The sequence below is a fragment of the Oenanthe melanoleuca genome, chromosome 7, assembly GCF_029582105.1.
Source record: "Oenanthe melanoleuca isolate GR-GAL-2019-014 chromosome 7, OMel1.0, whole genome shotgun sequence".
In the NCBI taxonomy this organism is placed as follows: Eukaryota; Metazoa; Chordata; class Aves; order Passeriformes; family Muscicapidae; genus Oenanthe; species Oenanthe melanoleuca.
In genome coordinates this window covers 10,686,971-10,699,520 of record NC_079341.1, presented here as the reverse complement: position 1 = coordinate 10,699,520, position 12,550 = coordinate 10,686,971, and the positions used below count along the sequence as shown (strand labels likewise).

General features: G+C 41.5%; 1 protein-coding gene across 1 annotated transcript in view; it reads left to right on the top strand.

Moving 5' to 3' along the window:
• Positions 1-300: 300 nt before the first annotated feature.
• Positions 301-12,550, top strand: part of SATB2 (SATB homeobox 2) — a 127,220-nt gene continuing 114,970 nt past the window's right edge. The window contains exons 1-2 of the mRNA XM_056496733.1: positions 301-610; positions 1,082-1,300. Coding sequence (XP_056352708.1) covers positions 1,132-1,300 — 169 coding nt within the window. The 5' untranslated portion in view covers positions 301-610; positions 1,082-1,131. The remainder of the gene's footprint in view (positions 611-1,081; positions 1,301-12,550) is intronic.

The following is a 12,550-nucleotide window of genomic DNA, read 5'->3' as shown; positions in this document are numbered from 1 at the left end:
TGCACATACACCAAACCCGAAAGCAAGGACAACCCCAAAAAGGACTCACTTTGCCTCGATGACTCAACGCAACTCATAACCGTTTCTCCGCTTTCTGTGGCGAGTCCCTCCTGCCGCTGCTGTCGCTGGCAGCGGAGGGAGCGATTGAAAGTGACACACGGGGGGCCGCCGCCGCCACTTCCCCGCGCCGCCAGGCACTCGCCGCTGCCGCGGAGCCCGAGAGAGCGGCGCTCCCTCCTCTTCTCCTCCCCCTGTTTCCCCCGGTATTGATTTTCTCCGCTGAAGGTGTGAGAAGTCGGCTCCCTCTCCCTTCTCTTCCGCGCCGCAGCCGCGCCTCCCCGCCCCCTCGTCCCGACCTCCCCGCTCCGCTCGCCACCCGGGACCCTCCGGGACGGGGCTCTGCCCCTGCCGCCCCGCGGGCAGCCGCTCCGGCCCCGCCGCCCCAGCACCCCCGGAGGAGGACGAGGAGGGGGCTGGGGGTGGGGGGAAGGAGTAGAAGCGAAGAACGCGGCGTGGAAGAAGGAAACAGGAAAACTTTCCACCCTGGATTCTCTACTTCTGATCCATGGACAGAGCCCAACTCAGTCAACTTACAGACAGGCTATAAGCAGTAAGTACAGCGGCCAGCTCGCGGGAGCCGCTCGCTAGAGGCTTCCTCGCCAGCAGCCGGCTACTCCGTGGCTGCACAGCTGGCCGGCGCGGGGGGGGCCGTGACAGCGGGGCCGTCTGGACTGGCAGGCTCTTCCCCGCGGCCCCCGGGGGCGGGCCGGGACTGCGGCCGGACCCGCGGCGCAGCACCTGGCTGCGGCAGGCGGGTGGGCTGCTTGCCTGCCGAGCGCGATGGGAACCGGGGCGCAGCACTGCCTGCCCCCGCCCGCGGCAGGTTGGCGCCGGGCGAGTGAGGCGAACCGCTCGCTTCCAGCGGGGCCGGCTCCGGCGGCGGCGGCAGCGTACCCAGCTGCTACTCGCCCGGCGTTACGGAGCCGAACTGCCCTAGAGACGCGCAGCGGGGGCCGGCCGGGTGAGCGGGGCCGGTACTGGCCGGCGGCCACTGAGGCGCCCCTTGTTTCTCTCGCCCTAGGTCCGTGCTCCTTCTACTGCGACCTGCCAGCGGGAGCAGCGTCTCCGAGCATGGAGCGGAGGAGCGAGAGCCCCTGCCTGCGGGACAGCCCCGACAGAGGCAGCAGCAGCCCCGATGTCAAAGGGCCCCCTCCCGGGAAGATGGCCAGGCTGGAGCAGAACGGCAGCCCCATGGGCACCCGCGGGAGGCCCAACGGCGCCGTCACCAAGCCCGTGGGAGGTAACCGTGCGGCCCCGCGCAGGGCGGCGGGCCCGGGGAGCGTGTGGCGGGCGGGTCGGCACCGTACGCGGAGGGGCCGGCAGGGCTGGGCGGCAGCTGGAGGGCTGCTTCTCGCTTTCCCGGAGAGGCATTTGACTTCTCGGCACCGCTGCGGTGACGGGGATCAGCGGGAAGATTCGGAGCGGGCGTGCGGCGCGCAGCCCTCTCGGCGTTAGGAGGCCGCCTGCCGAAAGAGGCCACCCCGGGCCGGGCTCTGGCCGGGTGACTCTCAACAGGCCGGGGCTGGTCGTGCCGGAGAATGACGGGGTGAGAGCGTGTCCTGCGCTCGGCGCTGTCTCGGTGCGGATTGCCCTGGGGCAGCCCGGGGCATGCCCCTGCCCGCCGGCGCTCCCGCTCGGCACGGCTCGGCACGGCCGGGCGGCGGGACAGGGCAGCGCCTCGGGCACGGTGCGGGCGGCCGGGCAGCTTCACGGGTGCAGGTGACACCAGTTAGGTGCATTAACACCCACTGTCACAGCTTTTAGAAGGGAGCCACCGGAGTGGGAAAAATAGTAGCGTTTATGGTTGTACTGTGGGATTTTATTTTTCTTTCAGTAAGTAGCATTTTGTAGCGGTTGTAAAAGAGGATAAGGCATGTGCAAGGTTTAGCTCTTTCAGTAAATATATTGAACATTAGTTTTGCAGTTTTCCTGCGTTTCTCTAGAATCCTTAACCTTTCTTACTCTGCTATCAAGTTTGCTGGTCAGTTTCGTGTTAAGAGCATGTTAAGTGCATAGTTGCTTTTCCCCCTCCTTTTGTTCCAAGCAGATAAACTTTCCAGTCACTTCTTTTAAATGCCCTGTCTTTTCCTCTTAACTGTGATACTGTCATGCTTAAGACAGTGCAGCTTCGTGTTAGGAAAAATGTATTTAAAAATCTTGAAATTAGCAGGTGTTGTGAGCAGAATACTACAGGAAGCGCCACCAATACCTTTACCTTAAAAAAACCCTCTAAATTTGAGTTTTAAAATGAGCAGAACAGTAACACATAATTGTAGTTGTTTATATACACAAGGAGTTTGTGTAAATGGCATTTTGAGAGATACATTGAAATGGTCGTCACATGACTCTCTATTACGTGAGGTTTATTTAGCGATTTTACCATTAGAAGCTTGTTTTAGACCTCTTTGGCTCAATAGGCTTCCTAATTGCTGAAGTTTGCTAAGGAGCTGCAGATTTTATTATAAAAGCATAGGATTCATTTATATACCTAATGAAGGGTAAGAGAGCTCACTAGTTTTTTTATGTTTCTATACATCTAGTTTTTAATTCTCTTCTCTGTGTTCTTCCAACGTATGGAAAAAGAAGAAACAGCTTTGCAGTGAAGGACTTGTAATACTGTTCCACTTAGAAATTGGTGAAGAAATAATTTGTTGAGTAATTGTAAAAAGGAACTAGTTAATAACATAAAAAGTAGCATATGTAGTTTTAGATGCCTTTTTCGCGACTTGGGCATTAAAGCTGCTTGATTTTTATAGGAATGCTAGAATGAGAGCTGAAATATTTTTCCTTGGGGCATTTATAGAAATATATTTTAAGAGAACTCTTTTAAATGTTTTGGAATATATGTTTGCTTCCTAGTTGCAGTTGTGTTATCCAAGAGAAATTCAGTGGCTTTTATAGCTATATCGGTGTTTCAGCCTGAATCTGGCCTATTAAGCTATGGAATATTTCTTCCCGCGAAGAAAAGTACTTTCATTTCTGAAAGCAAACTTTTAAGAGCCTAAGTTTTAATTCATTACTCTTCAGCTCATTTATAAAGATGTTGTAGACTGTAGTGTAGAAGTGTGGGGGAAAAAGAAATGTAGCAGTAATTTTTTCCCCCTTAGCTAGTGTTCTTTAAACAGTCTTAGTCTCTTTGGTTTAGGCTGTTTATAATAAAGGTTATTCATTACTCCTTATTGATGCTGAAAGCAAGAAGAAAATTATTCTTGTCTGAAAACTTACCTAGGTTCTATAATCCTCAATACTAAATTAGTTAAGGCAGATTTTTTTTAATAAGATAATGGTGCTGTTTAAAATTGATTTTTTTTTTCTCCTGGAAATACTCTCACAATAAATTAACATAGCTAATTTCCAGATATTTTTCTTGTGCTCTTTTTCAAGTTTGATCTTTAAGAACCTGTTATGATCAAGTGATCTTTTCCTGAATGCAGATCACACCTGTTTCGGGTATTTTTGGAAGTCTGTATCTTTGCAGTGATTACTGTGGTATTAGTAATTTTTTCAGGGGTTGTGAAATATATCTGTAGACATTTGTGAAAGGGCTTACATTTAATTTACTGGCAAATTAGTATAAAAACTATTTGAAATAAATATTGGTGGGGACTCTCCTACTACTGTGCCTAGAGTGTGACAAAAAGGAAACTAAGGAAAGTCATAGTGAAGTGACATCCAAGGCGTCAGTTGTCACTGTTTCTGTGTGTTCTTGTTTCTTGGGCTTTTACAAGTGCTAATACTTACTGAATGTGGATTGCATTTGGGACAAAAATGGAAATACTTTTTAGTTTTTGTTTTATTTTTAATTCTATAATGTGTATCTGAAGATTTTGAAAGCAAAGCCAAATGCTAGCAATTATTTTTCTCATCTCATTTTGGGCCTTAGATATGTAAATGCTGAAATTCCTTCCTATTTGTCATATGGTTTTTTTGGGTTTTTTTTGTTGTAGTAATATCAGTTTCTGAAGTTAATTCGTGAGAACAGAGCAATAAGCTCTCAACTACCTGCTGCTATGATGAGCCTGATGACCTTTGGTAACCAGTTTTATAATCGTACTGTTTGCTGCAATTATTTTTCTAGTGACTTCCCTGAGAAATAGAGAAATATAATTCTATCGGTGTTTCTAGCTTTCTCTCTAGTTTTATGAGTGAAAAAGTGTTTTAAAATAAGCTTTTGTAATGCAGATAGAAAATCAGTTCTCATGAGAAGTTTTGCCTTATGACTTTTCCTGGTTTTTTTTATTCCTAACGTGAATGTACTTAATTCAGAGGGCCATTACAGCAGCTGTAATAATCTAGTGAAGGTCACTAAAAAGATAAACGAGGTCTTAAAGGTTGTGTTTAATAGGGGATTTAAAAGTTTTGGTACTGTTTACAATGTTGTTAGCGTCAGTCCAATGTATTAGAGTCCAGTTTTGGTCTGCCTGACTAACTCAGTGCTTTCTATAATGTTTCAACAGTTATCTGACCAATCTGTTTTAAAACCTGTACATAATAAAACACAAGTGCTCTGATTTTAAGGAGAGCAAGGTTCCTTGGAAAAAGAGGCTAATACTGCTTTAAAAAACATATGAAGCCTGGGAGAGAGTTTAGAGCAAGCAAGAGCACTATGGTGTTGACAGCTTTATATCCCTGTTGGGTAACATTCACTTACTAGAATTGGCGTCTCCTCTCAGTTAGTAATTCACTCCATAAGGATTAAAAAAAGGAGGGATGATTAATGACTAGGAAACTTATATTTACAGAATTGTTGATTGCAGTTCGTCAACCTGTTTGTGTAAGAATGGATGTACGTATATATGTGTGTGTTAATTTGAAGAGCGTAGAAAATAAGTGTCAAAAGCCTCGGAAAGCAACTTAAAGTGCCAGTATACAGATTGAGCTGTTCTGAAGTTTAGTCTTGCAGAAAAAGAAACGTAGGACCAAATGATAGCCAAGGGAACATGCTCAAATTTGGAGAAGGAAATGATTGCAAAATATTTTTTGTTTAGATTAGTTTGATGCAGACTGATAATACGTTCATATTCATTTAACTGTTAAAAACTGATTCCATTTACAAAATATTAATGGAGAGAAAAGCTTTCAGGCAATTCAAAGTGTATGATGAGGATGTTAATCAGTAGCTGTAGTTAGGAGCTTGTACAATGTCAGATGTACCAGAAATGTGGATACAGCGAGTCTTCCGAGCGCTGCTGCTGATTGCTGTGAACCCCCTAAAGTTCAGTGTATTGTGGTTGTGTCTGGTTAAGTGTGGTTAGAAATCAGTTTTACTATATAAGTTCTCATACATTTAAGAAAGATATATTAAATCTGTCTCTCGGGTGACAGAAACACGGGCTGATTGTTAAAGAACTATTGGTCAAGATCCATTCTACATATTTCTGTAAAAATATTGTAGAGTTTGTACCACCTTTTATATCTTTACAAGGATTCAAGGTACTTGACTGGGGCGAAAAGTCACTTCTTTCCAGATGGAAGAATAGAGCCTGATCAAATTAGCTCCTCTGTTTTAAATAGTTAGCATGGCATCCTGAATGCAGTAAAGAAGTGTGTTTCACTTGTTCTTAGGAACTGAGCAAAGTGAAAAGTGGAGTTTTAAATTCCTGCCCAGATCCTAGATGAAGAATACCTTCCTGCTGCCTGAAAGAAATATGTAGCTGTTTGAAAGAATTAAGCACATTGAAATACAGAAGTGTGAAAGCTGCAAACCTTGTTAGTTTCAGGAACCAGCATACATGGATTTTTGTTTTACGTTCATATTTTATGTTTTATCTGTTCCCGTGTAGTTGGAAAACGTTGCCTTGTAATTTGATATAATTCAGTAGGGATTTGGAAGAAATATAAAATCTTGCATTTTACGTGTTTTGATACATAATGAGGAAGAAACCTCTAATTTAACAGGAACGGTAAGAAAAGCAAGATAGAGATTTCTTTTTTGGGACTGATTGTTAAAAATGTGTTTCTGGTCTTTTTGCTGATCTTCACCCTCTCTCCCTTTTCCAATCAGGCTGTATCACCTAAATAGAACAAACACAGCAGTTGCTCCTGAAGGGTCATGCAGTGTATCAGCTGTATTTTTGCTGAGGTAGAAAAATAGTTTTTCTTTATGTGTTTTCAGTACTTGGTCTGTTATTAAAATAAAGACACGGTTGAAGTACGTGTGCAATTGAACATACGCATTAAACAGAATATAGGGTATCCACCCATTCAATGACCTAGACATAATTTGATGTTTAGGATAATTTTGGAGCCCTTAAGTTGCATCTACAAAAAGACACCAACAATTTTGAATTCAAGATTTAAGATTAGTGGTAGTAAGATTTTTTTTTCTTTCCTCCGCAACAGTTCTTAAGTGTTTCAAGTCATCTCCCTGCTTCCTCTCCACACCCATGGCCGTGTTAGTTAACTACATGCTGTTATTCTTATCATAAACCGAAGGAAAGAAAAAGCAACCAACATAATTGAAATAATTCATATTAATTCTCTGTTTACTCCTCCCTTTGTAAGTTGGGTCCTGCTTTTTCTTGGTTTCACTGGGATAGAACACAGTATATTTCCTGTCAGTTATTTATAGGACAATTACTTGACAAACTCACCTTGACAGGAGGTTTCAGTGACTCCCCAGAACTGTTTTTGTGCCTAAAGAAGATGGCAAAATCATATTAAAAACTATAAAGATGCCATTGAGGTAACATATTTTCAAGGAATTGAATAGTGACTTATCTTCCACTCAGAATTTAGATAAAGGATTTGGACATCAAAGGAAGGCCAGCTGTATTAAAATTTTATTGTTATGAATAAACACTCAGAGGTGAAGTTTGAAGATTCCTTTCCCAAATACATAATTTTGTGGAATTCTTATATTCCATTTAAATACTCTTACTGTGCTGAACATTTTATCTTGATTTAAAAGTAGAAAAAAAACTGGCATAACGCAACTATAATCAAGTCGTCATTTCAATAGACATCTATGTCATGTTGAAACTTTCTAGTTTGTAGCACAGACTTTCAGATGGTATCACTTTAAAATTCCTTTAAAAGTATTTGAGTTTAGTACTCTTCGTGGAGATGCTAGCCTGAATATTTATTTTTGCAGTTACTTTCTATTATTGATGTTTTCTTTAGAGCTGTCTGTGTGGAATGGGGAGGAAAAGGGCTCAATGGTGGTCTGGAGCTGAAGTAAAATACTTGAACCAGTAAGGTTTTTGTCACTCTTGTTGACAAAGAACATGGTTATACAATATGGCAACTATGGTGCTGTAAAATGAAGAGTTTTATTGCAGTTATGTATTTATATTCACCAAACATCTGTGTGACCTGTTTAGGAAAATTCATATTTTTGTGATTGAGCAGTCCCCAACCTGCTTTTAAATCTTATTTTAAACTTTTCAAAATAGCTGAAAATCTGTAAAACTTGGGAAGATTTTCTTTTGAATCCCAAATTGCAAGGCATTGCTAAGTTAGGCCTTTAATTACTGCCCCTCATAATTTAGTTAAATTAGTAACTACTGCTGTGTTTTTAGGATTAAAGGCCCAGTTTTTCAAGGTATAAAGTATTACCAAGTCCCTTTGAATTGATAGGAACGGGGTTTGTTGGAGATAACCTGTGCCTGATTCATACAGTGTAACTACAGAAGGAGCGTGCTGTCCTTTTGAAGCTCGGAGTGGCTTTGAATCCAGCCCGCTGTGTCGAGCAAGGAGCCAGAGCCCTTCCTCGCTCTGAAAAAATTGCCTTGTGGTAATTGCTTCCTACTGTACCAAATGGCCAGGGTCAGCTGCATCAGTCCCCATGGTGGCATGTGTCACTAGTGCAGATGTAAGAAATAGTCACAGCAGACAAAGGGCAGCTGAGTATTTGATGGCTTTTGAGAAATGTTTTCTAGCCTCTAGCGATACTAAAAAAATTGCCCTCCAAGAAGCTTTGTACTTGTTGCAGAATGCTCATCAGCAGCATCTCTGCTACAGGGCTGCAGACAAATGAGTTTACATTGATTAGTGGTACGAAAGACAGAAAATGCTCTTTGCCATTTCATTTGGGGGCAGTTAACCCATCTAGTTGAGGTTCTCACGGCTGTTCCCAAGTGTTGACTGCTGTAATGTGTGATGCATTCGCAGCCAGCTAGGCATGTTGTCCATATTGTCACTATTCTATAGTTAGGGATTTTTTTTTAATCCAGAGTTCCTGCGCTTTGTATGAAAGCACTTACTGCAGCTGTTGAGTATATTTTGTCCCTGTCTCCATTTGCATTGATTCAAATATTGGTAAGGGAAAAAATATTTTATATTTCCAGTGTTATTTCTTCTATTTCAGGGAACTTTAAAAAAAAACAAAAAAACATGAAATGGTATTTTTTGTTGTTTGGTTTTTCTCTTTTTAAATATTTGCTTAGCTCTGCGAGTGTCCCTTGAAGATTTACAAAGACACAAGATTTTGGCATTTGTCTTTTAGCAGTTTAGGGCTGCTGACGTTGAAAAACTCATATGAAAGATATTTGAAAGGTTTTGTTTGTTTGTTTTGTTGGTTGGTTAGTGTGTTTTGCTTCGGGTTTTTTAAGTGTAATTCTTACTTTGAATTTTAAAGGTGTGAAAGTTGGTGTTGCTGGTATCTGAGGACTTACGTAAAACCTCCTTCCAGGAAGCACTTCTACTTAGAATAAAACTGTGCTAAGAATTTAGTTTGTTTAAAAAATGAAGTGTGAGCCCTGCATCAGTGTTATGGTAAGCTGGATGCTAGGGCAGGAATCCTGTGTCTGAGCTCAAGGTACATTTTCAATTTCTTGTCAAATGCTGAATGATTATTGGTGTTTCATGCAGTGATGTTTGGAAAAAGAAAAGATAGTCATTATTTGTAGAAGCTGTATGAAGGGAGCAGAAAGAACTTGAAGGACAGGTAGCTCTAGATAAGAGTCTAAGCAAATGACTTGTTTTCTAAGTAGAAAATTATCTGGCTAATTTTCTCGCTAAAAATGTTTAGTCGTTGTGCTCTAATTGATGTCCTATCAGGTGGACTTGCAATATTAAAAAAATTTGTGCACAACTGTACCTTTACCAGCAAGGTAAAGAAGATCAGAAAAATCTTAATACTTGTTAGACACTATTTTATATGAAGCTGCAGCATCTCTTGAGATAACCATATACCCACTGCGTTTTCAGAATGCAGTAGAAATGTCTTCCACTTATACGTGCTCCCTCATTAGTTCCCTGAAGACACACACTGAGATGAAAAGACACACTATTGACAGCAGATCTTTTCAAAGGTACTAAACCTGGCATGAAATATCAGGAGGGGAGTTTCTTATATCAAAAGCATTATTAGTATTGCTGCATACAGCCACAAGGTTACTTTGTCTCTCTCTCAGCTGTTCAATTCTATTTAATGTTGAAAAGGGGCTGGATTAGTCTGTCTTTACTTGGGTATCACCAACACTTCACTCTTGAAAAGTTGCTGACTTTGTCAGCATTTGGATGAAAGCTTTAGATAAGTGAGGAAACTCACAAAGAAGTATTTACCATCTTGGTAATCTAAACTCATGGAGAATGTTTTGCCATAAATTTAACTGACAGGCATAGATTGGAAATGAAGCATGTTATTTTCGAAACTATAACCAGCCCATTTTTTTGAGAGTAATATAAATTCATATTTTGAGCATATTTTGGTTTATATGCATTTCCATTATTTATATATTAAAATTAGATGTGTACAATTTCCAGCCTTATTATTTTGAGTGGTTATTAAGAAATGTAGTTATAAATTATGAGTTATACAGTACTTTGGAGTAAAAGGTGATTTTCATAATGTCTTTTCCCAACTTACAAATAACTTCTTTGCCATAATACAAACATGATAGCGGAGCAACATGATAGATGTCTCTTTAAGTATTGTAGTAAAAGAAAATGACTTGTGTTCTGAGGCTGTGGATAGTTTATGTTGTTTTGGACCCATTTCCCAAGCAGTGATCGAAAACAGATTACAATAACAATTATACAGTCAGAAGATGCAATATCCATTTCTGTTTTAATTGAGTGAAAGAATAATAAAAACATCATTAAGAAAAATGAGGTGGACCTGTCATACATGCTACCAATTTTTAGACTTAGAGAAAATGCAGAGTAACAGAAGTGTGAGCTTTTTTTTATTTTTTAATTTTTCTTTTTTTAAAAGTAGTTTGTTTCTCAAGATAGAAGTCTGGATAGTAGACTTTGTATGGGCTCCTGTGATCAAGTGTGCAGTAAGTAGCTGTATTGCTTGACAGGAATGGGTCTGTCGTAATGAAGGTATTGAGCCTTTCTGATGACATTAATATGATCACAGTGTCATATTGACCTGCCAGCTAGATGAGCTTTGAGAATGCCATGGACAGGTAGAAAATAGTAAAAATTACTTCCATCTCTTTCAAAATGAACAGCTGTGCTACTTCACGTAGGGGGGATGTTTTGGTTTTTTTGTGCCTTCTTCAAATCTGTGGACAGGAATGCAAATAAGAGTGTCTAAGACTTCATTATCTGGGACTGATTCTGCTACGGCCCTTTAGCTACCTCACCATCTCAGGGTTCAGATTAAAACTCAAAATGCAGAAAGGCCCTGTGCCAAGGGGCCGTGCATCTGTGTGCCTCTTGCAAAAACTACCAAACTGTAGTTGAAATTCTGAGGGATCCTGGCTCTCCGTTTTCTCTGACTCCTGGAGCCATGACTGGAAGTGTCCGTTCTACTGTATCCTACACGGGAAGAAAGAGCCTTGCTACAGTAGTCTTGGCTCTCATCCTGTATCATACAGCTTTATAAATCAACATTTGGAATGGCATCCAGAAGTGAACTGGGAGCCAGTTTGGCCTTTGGAGCACAGATGTAATCTGTGTTCTTTGGCTAACACCTCTCAGTGAGCACATGTATTTGCACTAGCAGAAGTATCTAATTCTTTGGTGTAGCTCTGTGTACCATAACAATATAGCAATTCAGCTTGTTGAACCCCAGAAGCACTGCTGACCCTTCACAAGTGAATCCACACACAGTAGGTCAGCCTATAGGTAGGTCTTTTCACCTACCCTTTTACCCTTGCCCCAAAATATTTCTAACTGGATGAAGTGTACAGTGCATACTGAGAAAGAGAATGTATCTTAACTTTTGTTTCTTCACCTCTTGACTTGTTTGATAGAGATCTGATAGTTATTAAACCCATTAGATTAATGTGACCTGCTGGCCAATAAATGTAAATATTCCTAAAGGAGTAATGTTCAAACTGATAGCTGTTAAATGTGTGATCTTATGTTTGTAGAGTGGTTACCCCACAACTGCTGTAAGACAGTACAAGAGAAGGCTGCTCAGAAGTTGCCCTCTGTCCACAAGGGGTGAAAGATTTGAGTTGTAAGTAACAAACCCTAGAGGCTGGTTGCTCTCCTATACTGGGCTGTAGGTGCAGACTGTCTGAAGACTCTCTATTGACTGGTGAAAAGGGAGGCAGAGGGGGAAATTTGCTCCTTCTGAATTGCAGAATGGCTTCTACATTTTCTTATTTTCCTCCGCTTATTTTCCTGCTGAAGATCTGATGAAGATTTTTGTGGTCTCTTTCTACCAGAAAAATACTATCTAGTAATGATATTGCTGTAGCAGTAACCTTACCCTTGCTGAAAGTGAAGCAGGGTGAAGAGCTTCATCAGTTACCATTGAGTTTGACAACATTTATTCAGAGAGTTTAATGTGGCTTGTCCTCTTGCGTGCATACTTGTAACTTCTGCTCATAGCTGGTTCTACCCTATCTGTTGATGTTGTCACTTAGAAATGTGGTTTTCTAGTGCTGCCAGTATCTATAAGATACGAGGGAAGGGGGTAGTGGTTACAGTGGTTGCAGATAATTCAGCTTGTCTCAATGTTGGAGCCTGCAAGGGGGTTTGGAGGCAGAGGTGTAGGTTAGCAGACATTTACCTTGTAACATGGAGAAGGGGTGATAAGATTTGCTTTTCTTGCCAGGGAGTGGTTCACAGAGGGATGGACATGAAGGAGAAGAGAACTTGCTGGTGGGTCCCAGTGGAGACCCCAAAATAGGCCTGAGTATGGTCTGCAGAACTCCAGAAATAAAACCTCAGACCAGCTATGAAACCTTTCCGTTGCATTCCAGGGGACTTACCCCAGTACCAGGAGACTAGTTAATAGAACCTTCATTAAAATGCTTTTGCTAGAAGATGTTTTTTGCTTCCAAAATTACATAATATGGTGGCATCTGCTAGCACCACTGAATTTAAGGGCTTATTAGTGGTTCTAGTTTTCAGGGTTTAAAAATGTTGGTCATTAAAAATAATTTTGGGTGGAACTTGGCATAGAGAATCAGCCCTTTGGGCGAGTTGTGTTACATTTTCCAGAGAAAACACAAGGTAGTCCCCCAATCTAAAAACCCCTCACCAGCCCTATACTTGTTTTTAAGTTAAAGGAACAAAAACCTAAAACTTATAGGAAATTAATGGCATAAGATGATTTCTTAGCAAAAAGTCATCTGATTTT